The sequence below is a fragment of the Papilio xuthus genome, unplaced genomic scaffold, assembly GCF_000836235.2.
Source record: "Papilio xuthus unplaced genomic scaffold, Pxut_1.1 DF829567.1, whole genome shotgun sequence".
In the NCBI taxonomy this organism is placed as follows: Eukaryota; Metazoa; Arthropoda; class Insecta; order Lepidoptera; family Papilionidae; genus Papilio; species Papilio xuthus.
This window is the reverse complement of record NW_013529082.1, coordinates 494,385-507,844: the sequence shown is the minus strand read 5'-3', so window position 1 is coordinate 507,844 and position 13,460 is coordinate 494,385. Positions and strand designations below refer to the sequence as shown.

General features: G+C 33.6%; 2 protein-coding genes and 1 non-coding gene across 3 annotated transcripts; all 3 read left to right on the top strand.

Moving 5' to 3' along the window:
• Positions 1 to 179: 179 nt before the first annotated feature.
• LOC106117278 (uncharacterized) lies at positions 180 to 2,070 on the top strand. Its single transcript, XM_013311510.1, has 5 exons — positions 180 to 334; positions 673 to 829; positions 918 to 1,027; positions 1,228 to 1,359; positions 1,742 to 2,070. Exons 2-5 carry the CDS (start codon positions 692 to 694, stop codon positions 1,935 to 1,937), a joined length of 576 nt encoding a protein of 191 aa, XP_013166964.1. The 5' UTR covers positions 180 to 334; positions 673 to 691; the 3' UTR covers positions 1,938 to 2,070.
• On the top strand, positions 530 to 601 carry TRNAC-GCA (transfer RNA cysteine (anticodon GCA)). The gene has a single exon. It is a non-coding gene; the product is annotated as a tRNA-Cys (tRNA).
• A 3,197-nt stretch (positions 2,071 to 5,267) lies between the features above and the next one.
• Positions 5,268 to 13,114, top strand: LOC106117202 (uncharacterized). The gene is made up of 5 exons (XM_013311379.1): positions 5,268 to 5,409; positions 8,868 to 9,107; positions 12,174 to 12,314; positions 12,474 to 12,533; positions 12,730 to 13,114. The coding sequence occupies exons 1-5, from the start codon at positions 5,278 to 5,280 to the stop codon at positions 12,958 to 12,960; spliced, it is 804 nt and encodes a 267-aa protein (XP_013166833.1). The 5' UTR covers positions 5,268 to 5,277; the 3' UTR covers positions 12,961 to 13,114.
• Positions 13,115 to 13,460: the final 346 nt, after the last annotated feature.

The following is a 13,460-nucleotide window of genomic DNA, read 5'->3' as shown; positions in this document are numbered from 1 at the left end:
GTTAGAAGAAGAAGAAGAAGAAACGAGCTTATCAAAACATGGCTTGGGATATGCTAAATATGTTTTATTTGTATGCCACCAATTTTAGCACCAGATCTTAAAAACTAAAAACTTAAAAATCACTTCAGAAGCCATTAATTATTAAGAACAAGATACTTCAAGAAAACGATGACATTTATGTGTCAATCAAACCTGTCAAAAACTATAAACCAAGTTCAATTAATAAATAAAATGCTACAAAAATAAAACCCGCGTATGCAAAACACACTGGTGTAAATTAAGAATTAAACATGAACCCGAATAAATAAAAATAGATAATAAATACAATAAAAAGGTGAGAAACATTTCTTTCAAGCATAAATACTGGAAACGCCAAAGTTTGCCATAATTCTCTAGCGATTGTAATGTACTACAAATCAATCTTTACTTTAATTATAAATATTCATAAACCTTTTGTATGTGTAATTGATTTATGATGACTTTTATTTTGCCAGCATTGTTAACAATGAAATAATGCACCAGCCCCAACGGGGATATAGCTCAGTGGTAGAGCATTCGACTGCAGATCGAGAGGTCCCCGGTTCAAACCCGGGTGTCCCCTAACTATTTTTGGCAATTATATTAAGAAAAGTAATATATAGTTCTACCATTAAGTGGTTTTCTCTCTTTTAGTAGTAACAAAAGGTTCTAAATGATGGCCAACTTAAGAACGGGGACGACGTTTATCATGCGACAAGAATTACCTAAAGAAAGTCCCACACCACCGAAGCCCGAACCCGCCCCAGACGATGCAGAGAAGACCTCTGTTGAGACACCAGACAGCGAAAATGTTGAGTTTTATTTATTTTGTGTGAATTTTTAAATTACAAATTCAAAATTGAAACACATAGCCATCAATATTTTTATCTCATTTGCAGACAAACTCGTCGTACTTCTCCGCGGACGGCAGCTTGCTGAGTCGCGAGGTAGACTGCTGGATACAAGGCTGGGAGGCCGACCCCAACATCAGCGTTAATGCAAAGCGAAGGTATATTTTTAGAAGTAATATAACTAGAAAGAAGACATTTACTACCGATGAAACGGCGCAGTGACATCTATCAGATATCTCCTTTCACTCTCTCTCTCTCTCTGTGCTTCAGATCTCAAGTCTCCGCATTAGTACAAGATAAATAGATAACTTATAACTTGTGTTTTCTTGTTTTCGTAAACTAATGTTAAAATATACAGAGTGCCCACGGTCCAGCGGTCAACTCTGACCACTCACGACAGTCTGTACTCGTCAAGACTATACTACGCCTTGGCCATGATGATGCCCGTTTTTCGCTCACAGCAGCGGGCCATTTGGTCTTGTTCACCGAGGTGAGAATTAAATGTGTAAAAATAATAGAGTAAAAATGTTATAATTAATTAAAATATAGCTAACGCCATCTCTCTGCGAAATCGTGATACTGTGACATTGACAAAAGTGTTGAGTGTTGGAATTTCCCCGCTAGATGCCACTGAAATGAAAAACTTATTCGCACCGTGCAATTACCATAAATACTTTATTTAGAAAGAGGTCATTGTTTTTATAATAATTATCGTCTATACCAATTAAGTCACCTTTAAAAATAATTACTTTATTTTAATTATCTATTTTTGTTAAACTTTTTAAATACAAATATAAATATTAAATAACTTTTTTTTTCTTTTATCTGACAATAGATGACACTTTTTCTTATATACAATTTTCAATTTTCAGTATCATGTTAACAACAATGCGATCCGTCTTTGCCTACGTGGCGGAGGCTTACAACAGGATTCGAGGTCAATTTCAACGCCACTTCACGGAACATAATGTCCATGACTTTCTGAGCACAGTTCTAGACGTACTCTTGATTGTATACGCAGTCGGATTTCTTATCATTTCGATGTACGAATCAGCTGTCATGCCATGATATTTAATATTGTTTTAATACTTCCTGTACGTTAAATGTAGTAAACTCTAGATGTATATCTGAAGGAACGATTCATCAACTATTGTCTATTCAATATTAAAATCTCAAACCCAATATTTTATTTAAACTTTAATCGTAACCACTATTATTTCGTTTGTCAAGAGCGAACTTTACAGGCATAGATTTTAATTTACGTTATAAAACCATTGAAAAGCGAATTAATTTTGGTAACAGACAAGCAATTATATACAAAAAAGTGATTAAATCGGCGAATTTGTGAATTTCGATCACAGGTTAACAAATTTTCAGAATGTACAAAGAAGTTAAACGTATTGCTAATTTCTAGAATTTCGCGTGACTGTACGTGGCAGCTTTAGCTGTGTTCTAACATTACTACAATCGGGAATATCTACACTATAATCAATACATAGCTTGTGAACTTACTCAGGTGTTCTTGATATCAATTGCCAAGATAATATATGGCAGCTAATGAATTCAACGTAGCGCTATTAATAATCTTACTAATATTATAAATGCGAATGTTTGAATGGATGGATGTTTGTTAGAAGGTATCTGCAGAACGGTTTAAGCTGAAATTTATCAAAGATAAAGATCATAGTCTGGAAGAACGAGTAGGCTTCGTTTTTCTGAATACCACACGGATGGAGACGCGACCGATAGCTAGATAGTCCCATGCGTTGGAATGATGACCTGTGCACGGGCGTAAGAAAAAAATGTTATGTTTCGTAGCAGAATCTTTAAAGTTCTAGTTCTAAAGTAGGTATGAGCAGATATGCAAGAAATAAACCATATATTCATGTTTTTATTTTTATATTCAGTATTATAAATATAATAAATATTTTATATAAATTCGTTATCAAATAACTCCATGAGTTATCTTTTAAGTATTTCCGGATTAGACAAAGTTTTAAGTGGTCATCATATTACATTTGAGCGCCAGCGTACATACATACAAATAATATTTGCTAAATTCTCATTTTATTTATCTAAAAAGTTTAAAATAAAAAAACCTTGACTTTAATTCGCGGGAAATAGTCTAGAACTAGAATATAACTAGGAACTCTTCATCGTTCTAGAAATATCCTTAATTTAGATCAAGGAACTGTCTGAGAATAATATTGAGTACCATTCCATAAATTCTTTACCATTAAACACAGTTTCATGGAAATATACGATGAAAATTAAATAAACCGAATGAAATCAGACCTTATCACTGTGCTTTAAAGTATATTTTCTAATAAAAACTACTTAAATTTTCTGAAAAATCCTTGCAATACGTTACGGTACCTATTTGTTCAATTGTTTGTCATACAAATGTTACACACAGAGACAGAGCAGAAACTCGACAGAGTAAGGACATATTATGTAAATCACAAATAAGTCAGCATTGAGGTAGGCTTGGTTTTATTTAAAAAGTAGTACATTTACTAAACTTCGGTAGCTCAGGGGTTAAGCACTTCAATTGTAATCTGCAGGTCCTGGGTTCGAATCCCGCTATGTACCAATGTGTTTTTTGTTTTTCGATTTACCCTATGTACATTTATCTGTCGTTCTTACGGTGTAGGAATACATCGTGATGCAACCTGCACAAATATGAGAAGAAATTCAAAGATAAGTGTGAAGTTAACCAACCCGTCGTGGTTGACTAAGGCCTAGTAACCCTAAACTTAGGCTACGTAGGGCAGGCTCAGAGCCTCTCAGTGGGTATATATGTTGAGATGATGCAATAGTTACTCAAGCAGACGCATATTAAATCTACACTAAGGAACTTCTTCAGTGACATTACGTTTCTGAGTTACATGTAAAGTCCGATTATAGTTGCGAACTAAGGTTTTCTATGTTCATTCATATTCTTAAATAATTGTTACATTTACCTAACATTGTAATACTGTTTGCATACCAGTGAAATGTCTATAGTTAGTTTTGAACTCGTGAATGAGTAAAAGTGAGCAAGAGTTTTTGTTTACATTATAGTGTTGCCGACGCAAGTTGGTCCGTGACTCCCCGGTGTTTTGGAGCCAAGTAGTGTTGACACACGTCGCCGAATGCCGACACGCTCCCCGCAGATATTATCAGCTAACAACAAACAAGCCGCTTGTTTGTTGTTAGCCGATGCACTCATTCTTATTAATAATACGCAAAGACTACTTAAACCACGAACTTGATACTTTAAAAGCAAAATAGTAATAATTTGGGTTTTTAATTTTTGGGTAACACATCAATGCATCCTGAATGTATCTTTCCCATGTCATCTACCGGGTGCAATGTTAAATACCTGACAAACAAATCGGCCTAAACGCCCAGAAGTATTTCACTTATTTATTAAGATTAGACTTATTTATAAGAGTCGTTATTATAACCATTAAACATCTAGTGTAGTACTTAGATCTAGACCTAATAATTGCAATAAATGGCCGTTTCATATCTCTTATGCAACCTTAATCGCGTGCACGGGCTTAAAACTATTCTTGTTTTTTAGTAAGTTCGTAGTTTATGTGGTGGTATATATTTTGATGCATTTACAAAAGCTGCGTCACTAGGTGTTGCACGTGAGAGGTAACGTTAGTATTACATAAAGCAGACGCAGTTGTTTGAGCTAATTTTAATCATCTGTTTGTAGTTCGACCAAAATATTATATTCAAGATCAAGACCAAGGCTAAATACAAGTTTAAATACAAACATGACATAAGTAGGTACATAAATTATAGTAATTTAATGAACCGTCGGTTGCTGTTTAGACAGATTTTAATAAAGTTTATATCATTATTAATACATAATTTCAAATTGGACAAGTCCACAGTTTTCTATGTTAGTAGTGAATTTTTATGCAATAGTTTGTGTATTATTTGGATTAGAAAGATTTTGGTACATGATGCGAATAAATTTATCACGAACAAATTCATTTTTATTATATTTTTATTTATACAACTGATTTAAATTGTTATACTTTATTTATAATATATAACGCTAACGTCATAAATGCAGTTCGATAACGGTAGAGGCGGGAACAGATAGCAACTGCACCTAGGAAGTAGTAAAACTAGATTTAGTGGTAAAAGAGCGTTCATATGTCTATAATCAAACCCAATCAACTAATAATAAAAACTTGTAAGGATATTAGCAGTCAGCCTATATATAAATATTAATACTTTTAGTACCATTAATAGGTATTTTATATTGTAGGAAATACGAAATAAGAAAATGAGAAAACACTTTTGTTCGTGACAGTACACGTATCATTATCATAATATATTGTAAGCAAATTTGTAAACACTTTTGAGCGCGCCAGTACACCGCACATCAGGCATGCCGACAGCGATGGACGTCGCAGTCGCAGTGTGCAGAAAGCGCGCGTGGTGCGCGGTACGCCGCAAGATGTTCGCGAACATGTTCGTCGCGCGGATGCTCGCGCTCGTCGCACTAGCCGGCACTGTCACCGCCAGAGCTAAGGTAAATTTTACTAGGAATTTTAAAAAGAGATATGAAATTAATTTAGTTATATTTAATTATTGAGAAAGCTTTAGGTAGTTGGCACTTTGAAATTCAATTTTAAAATTATCGTTCAGATTAATTTAATTAATTTTGAAGAATTAACTAACTTCACAAGGTTTTCTGTTGTTGTAAATGTTTCGTTTAGTTCCGTTTATAAAAGAAGATTCGATAATATTTGCTAATTTTCAAACCTTTAAACCGTTTCTATCTGGATTACTGTAAAATATTTATATTATTGGCTTGTAAATATCGTCGCAATAAAATGACGAAGTTTCATAAAATATGATGTCACAAGGGAAGTACTAAATTTTCTACATTTATATAGCGACTTCCGTTTTCATAATTAAGTATCTTCAACGAACTCACCGATGGATAATATTGACATAATATAAGCAGTATCCACGATAACATAAATAACGTATACACTGTAAATTTGTGGGGTAGGTAGATATTGAGGATTTACATTTAGTCATGGTCCTGGCCTGGCCCTACTGGTCCCTTCTAGTAGAACCTCAATCATAAAGAGTGTACATGTGACTAATTATGCCGCATAAGATAAGAGATATCAGACGACTCTGCTTATTTTCTTTTCTAAAACGAAATCTTTTATTACTAGTTGCGCCCCCAACTTCGTCCACGTGGACTTCCTGAAGTCATTTTATTTATTTATACCGAAACAACAGTCTAAAAATAACAAATGTCATTTTTTACTTAAATATCTTGTAACCAATCCGGCTAAACTCGAAGTTTGCGCTAGGATATACGCGGGAATCGAACTGACGACCGTCATACCCGTAGCCACTAGGCTATAGGCGTCATCATTGGTTGTATTTGTTACAATTTTGTTTATAAGCCGAGCCCTATCAGATTGTAATGTACTGCAGAAGCCCTTCTGTTAAATAAATAACGAGTTATTTAGATCAAGAGCACGTGGTATGAGATAAAACTCTTGTTTGCACATTCCATTACTACAAATTTAAGTTCCTAATACATTTTTAACATGAATTGAACTCTAATTAATTAGGAATAAGCTAGGGTTTAGAGTGAAGATGTTGAATAATTTTTATCTGCTAAGTGAAATTGTATCCGTTGAAAACAATGATGGAACTCGAAGCATGGAACTCGTAATAAAATATCTTCCCATAGAGATTCTGCGGTAGGTTAAATGGATAGCGTTTGGTCCGGGATTCCCCTTAACTTTTAAATTTTCTAGCCAGAAAATTAAAAAGTTCTTGAGTGTTTTATTTCATTTTCGTTTTTTTTTTTTGGAAAATCCAATAAAGAGATTTGGCCCCCTCAACCGCTTTACATTTTAGAATTTGTCTTTTACGTTTTCAAGCAATTTGTACCAAAACAGTTACACCAAAACCTAGTATGTTCTTTGCCATTTTTATACCTTGGTAATTTCATCAACACAAGTGTCACTGTCAGTATTTGTAAGCATTATAAATGTGTTTTAGGACATTCATCACCACAAGTGGATTTATTCTTCTAATCTTCACTGTACCAGCACTAATAAAAGTGTCATCCATCAGTGCATGTTGTTGCAATAAATTATGACAAGTGTACCAAAAGCCTTATCCTCCGCACTGTACCAATAAGGTATCGTCATAAACACAAGTGCATCCGATGCAGTTATGTAACGTCCTTGCATATTGTCAAAGGAGAAGAGGAAGGTTGCTTTGATAATGGTCTATACAACTCAATAAGATTACCACTTAAAGAGCTTATTATAATGATTATAGCTAGATTACGATTATCTTTAACGACCACATAGCACAGTAGTTAAAGTACTTGGCTGTTGTTATCCGGGTTACAGATTCTAATTTCAATCTAAAAAAAAGTCGCAAAATTGTACAAAGCTAATAGATGCAGAAAAAAAGCAATAAAGCATATTTGTAGAAAATATCAATTATTGTAGCAAAATTTTCTAGATATTAATTTAAACTATGTGATCTATATTTTGTAAACACAAGGAGTTTACACTTCAAACATCCGTAAAAACATTGTTTTAATTTTTTGACGCAAAAGAAAAAATATGACTACTTAGGTGCAGTAGGACCACAGAGTATTTGTATGTACAATATTTTGTAATACTTTTTCACATTTATAGGGGGCGCTAGTGAGCTAACATAATTTAGTTTAACTTACACCCACCGGGTCAGATAACTTTGTCGATCTACATTTGTGAACACCACGAAAATAGCAAAATGCTTCCAAGATATTGTTTACGACATTGTTATGTGACGCTTAACAATTTATAACTTCGCAACATTATAAATAGCCAATTAAAAATACATATAAAACACATTTTTATCACAATATGTATGTTTAATATTCATATCATATAAGATACTTGACAATTTAATAGATTCTTATGATGCATTGTTATCCGTTATTATTATTATTGTTTATTATATTCTGCAACTAGCTGTCTCCCGCGACTTTATCTGCGGGTAATTAAAAAACTTAACTAGAAACCTATGCGTTCTTCCATGTTCTACATCTATGACAAATTTCAGCGATATATCGTTCTAGAGATATATCTTTTAACAAATATCCATACATCCAAACATCCAAACATTCACATTTATATTATTAGTAAGATTATAATTATCTCAGTAGTATAACTTAGTAATAATATATTAAATTAAATTAAAAACCACAAATTTTCAACATTTTGATAAATATTAATGTCGTATCAAGGTAATAAGTCGGAAAGTATAAATTGAATATGCCTAAACAATATATTATTAATAGCGTATACAATATAAATATAGTTATTAATTTGCATTCTTCGTTGGCATAGATCAAGCTGAATATTAGTTGATCGTATGTTTTACATGGGATGTAACTAAAATTAAATGATCTATATATTTAAATTGATATACATTTAACATAAAAAATTAACACCAAGACTTACTGTGGCAGTAAAACAACAACTTAGATTTTATAAGTTTCTCACTTAGTCGTAGAAAGACAGGACCGGCGCGACGATACGATGGCGCTCGGTTGGGCGATACCCTAGGACGCTAAAACTTACGTCTTCTGTAATCACGTTAAACCAGCCAAAGGCATACTTTAGTTGTTATAAAGGGAGCTATACACTAGACGATGTGAGTCTATTAAGTATTAATTAAAAAATGTCATTTGGAATTATAAGAATGTTTTTTTTAATCAAGAATATGCGGCATTTATTTGTCTAATCGTCTTCAGTATGCAATACGTTGATAACATCAACGTAACTCCAACGTCAGCATAGCGTAGTTAATTGTTGTAAGCACTATTTAATCTTGAAGACTTGGAAAAGAGGTATTTCTTTTACGAGATGACTAATTTTCATACAGTCTTCATGAACGATGATTGTAAAAGTTAGAACTACTAATTCTAAATTAAATATCAAACCCTTGTTTTAGTTGGCGGACGCGAGGATCTACGTTGACGTGGCCCCCGAGTCTGAAGAGTTGGGGGAGATAGAGAAGAGATACACAAAGGAGCTGATGAAGGAGCTGAAGTCAGCCAGCGATGATGCGCTGCTGCTCTTCAGTGAATACGCCTCCAGGTCCGGGGGAGACCTGAAGATATTCTTAAAGAATATATCCATGCTGAACTCGGATACGAAAAATTCAATGGATCGAAGTTTACTGGACAATGCGGTATGTTAGTTTTTTAAACCTAACCTTAACTTACTTCATTTAATTGATTCAATTTTGTCATATCTACGCAGCTTTTTGATCTAACTCGATAACCAATTGTATGAAACAATGTAACATTTGTATCACCGAATTAGTGATCTTTGGCATATTGTGTGTTTACATACGATACCCCGCGCTCTCTGGTCTAGATAAAGGAAGTGGGGCATCTAGAATTCCTGTATACTCATAGTGCATTAGATAACCACAGCAACACATTCATCTGGATTCATCTCGTGTACGATAATATCTGTTTGAACCACCTGTATATACACATCATGATTATACTTCCATGATATTGATAAGATCAAAAAAGTATAAAGGTCTATTTGTATAATACCAGTGTTATAATTATTTACATTGTAGTACTGTCGTGAATATTTAGCACTTAACAAACGAAACTTTCTACATTTCACTACAAAACTAATCAGCTTTATGGCGAAGCTTTGTGAGATTTTTCTCGATTCGAATGCACACAGTCATATGTATAAAGACTTATTTGTGACATAAAAATGTGTTGTAAAACATCTGAAAAATATTTTTATGACATGACCTTGAAGTGAAATGAGCACGTCGACCGTAACATTCCATCGGGCAGGTAGAATACGGTTGCATGTTAACGTACGCCTGTTTACGTAATATTTTAATAGAATGTTAATCTTGATGCCGACGAGAGATGCGAAACAACCGGCCCTAGACCCAGTAGGTACAGAAGTATATAATTCTGGTCATTACTAAATATGTAGTACAATCGCGTAGAACACGCAATTCGTATCTCATACTGTGAATTTTTTGTAAATCTTTTTTTCATCGAGAATTTTAGTTTAGAGATTTCCCTAGTGGAATATTAGTTAAACCCCCGTATCGACATTGTTGTGAAATTTAAATATATTATTTTTCACAATTATTATTTGGTTTAGGGAAAAAAAATTCCATTACTTTGGTTAATGAAACAAATTAAATAGTAAAATACGAGTAAACTCCCAACAGTCATATATTTTGTTTTAATACATATTTATCCTTTTCATCGTAAAAGTATATTATTAGGTATAAGTCTGTCCGTCAATCTGTCCGTTATTATAATTATATCGTACATAATTTTAATGTAAGGCCGTCACAATGACGTAGTGGATTTGGCAGGAGATCAATGTGGATTACTATTAAATTTTTCTTTTATTCGCGTTTGAACTACAAACAAATCTTATCTAGATATACAAGACGCTCAAATTATTTGGAATGCGAATAGAATTATTGCACTTGGTGCACGGTAAATGCGAGTTAATTGAATTATTCAAAATCAAATAAATAATGTCGAACACATATAGAACATAGTCAAACAACATGCATGATACTTATTAAGTTTTCTTTAATTCCGCGCAGACGGTGTCGCGGGAGACTGCTATTGTGTATAAAAATAATCAATTTCATTTATAAAGGTTTAAAACTAATATTGTTTTAATAAATTCAATGTCGCAGAATAATTTGCTTGACTTCAGCATTTGTTTACAATAGGTTGAATGGCAAGGTCTAGTCAGATCGATGTGCAGCCATACAATCAATTAAATGACGAGAATTGTCAACGTATTCCGGACATAAACGACATAATGGTGATTACATCTAAATTATGTTTATTATCTTTTATACATTGAAGTTAAATTTTAATCGTATTCAATAGTTTAATGTTTTTTTAAACAATCCCTTAGTGTAGATTTGTTATAATCTATACGAATGTTATAGTTATTTAAAGATCCGGTGAACAGGTTTGCTGATACCTTTTCGATCTTTGATCTTAACTTTTGATGCACTATCCTGCCAGCTCTGTGAAACCGTGGTTACCATGGTAACAGAAGATGCATCGTCTTTGATGTAACAAGGCCGTGTGTAATTCTGTCACGAGTCCGAATTATCGCTATATGTATTGCAACAAACTATTTATACTTAGTCATTATAGTGCACTCTATTATTAGTAATGACACATTTAACGTATGATTTCCATGTGTTTACACTGAAGATATACTTGTATTAAAACATATGATCAGGTTTGATAGTACGGAGTTTATTATTACTACGTTGGCAAAGTTAATCAATGGCCCAGTAGTGTGGCGACTTGCCTAAATTGCAACATGCCAAATGTCTGCAACCTTATAATGATGACTAATTACAGTTAATTAGTCATTACTGAGGGCAAAATTGTCGAGAACCATAGTGCGATTAAAATTATTTAGCGATATTAAGCGCGGGAAAACTGACAGATGAGATGCGACATAGAATATAATAAGTCAGTCACGTGTAAACAAACTAAAAAATCAAACGTCTATATTGACGAGGTCGTCTGTAATTGTGTCATGAAGTAAAATGAAGTAATGCATAAAACACAATAATGCAAGGTTATTTAATAGGATGTATGCATTATATTGTTCATAATCTTTTATAGTTTAAACATCTTGTCCAAGGATAATTGTTCAAGAATTGTTTCCGTTCTGAAATTAAAAAAAAGAACTTCAAATAGTGACCTTTGCATTATTGCACTGTTGCACTGTTTTAACAGATAATAAAAATAGTTCAAGAGAAACGAAATAGTTTTCAGTTGTTTGTCGATTGTTTATGGTTTTCGCAGTTTACGATGCGACAGAGTGAAAATGGAGGTCCAGTTTTCATGGCCCGTTATGAATAACGTGTTTGACAGTTAATGATGTACTCAGAGTAAATATATCAACACCTAAGGAATGCATAAATGATCCTTAAAATATTCCTATTTTCTTTCTACTCCGATTTTATGGAGGGACGGTTGGTATGTTTTTATGTAATTTGGGTTTGTACGTATGTAACTTGAACGACTAACCATGGGAGATCAAAATTCCGTAGTTCCAAAATTTAGTAGCCTATGTGATTTTTCAGGCTATATTTTACATCTGTGCCAAATTTCAGCGAGTTCAATCAGTCCGTTCTGGAGATAAATCATCCATCCATACAACCAAACTTTCGCATTTGTAATATTAGTAAGATTTATTGAAATGTTTGGATTTCTAGCCGTCATCATGTCGGGCCCAATTCGAACGTCGGCTGCGTAAGATAGAGTTCGACGCACACCGCGCCGCCAGCTTCAACGCTGAGAACCACCACAAATTCCTGCTCGCTCATATGATCGTGCTTAGGATGCATCTCAATAAGGTACAGTCATTTATGTTGAAGTTAAAAAATACCTCTAAATGATCTTAAATTCCGCATTTTTTTTATAAATATTTTTTTAATACAAAATACAATTGTGGATATATCGTGATTATAACTATATATCAAAAGGTTGGTTATATTTTTTTTACTATTTTTCAGAGCGAAGACTACATAAAGAAATGCGCGAATATTGTCCAAGGCTGTGGTATACCTTGTGAAGTAAGTAACTATTTTTTTTAATTACGAAAAGCGTATTATCATATTCAAATCTTACTTTTACATTCTTTATTTAAATAAAAAAAAAAACAAAATCTTCTGCGTATTTAGAAACTAATAAACCCAAGTAATTTAAATAATGGCGTTAGTTTTCATACGGACTACAGATAAAAAATTAAAGATTATATTCTGTTTCAAGACGACGCCAAAAGTGACCAGATGGCGCCGCCTAGCGTTGGAAGAGATAAACCGCGTGCGCGACGACATCTTGCACTCGCGTCGCTCCTACCGCGACTTGGTGCTGCACGGGCGACGCAGACATAACCACATACGACGGCAGGCAACAGCCAGAGCTGATGCTGCGGTCACTGAGCTGGCCGAATGTGCGAAGAGTGGAGGCACTCAGAACAAGGACGAAGATATTATTTAGATGGATCTAATATTAATTTTAACCTTTGGTTTCTGAGTTAAGAATCTCTGTATTAAAATGTATCATCATCCCAGTTACTATCTTTGGCAAAAAAGATAATAATATGTTTCAAATGAGGATTTTGGTCTGAGTAACCCACGGTTAGTTGTTTTTTCCAATACGGATGCTATGATGACGAAGAGATGTACTCTGAAACAAAAATATCTGAATAGGGAGCGTAGCGTAACATAACAGTTGAATTTCGTTGGTTTAATGTTTGATTGAGTTTTGGATAATTCTTAATTGTCGCTGTGTTATTTTGTGTATTAAGTTGTTGTAAATTATTAATTTATAAACTTTAATTCTATACACTAATTACTACGATAAACTGTTTAGGATTTTACGAATTGTAACTAAGTACAGCAGGGTGGTCAATAACAGGGGTTTTTACCTTATTGTCTTCGTCCCTAGATTAAGCGAATTTGCAGATAATTTAGTCGCTCTGTGATAGTCATCAGATT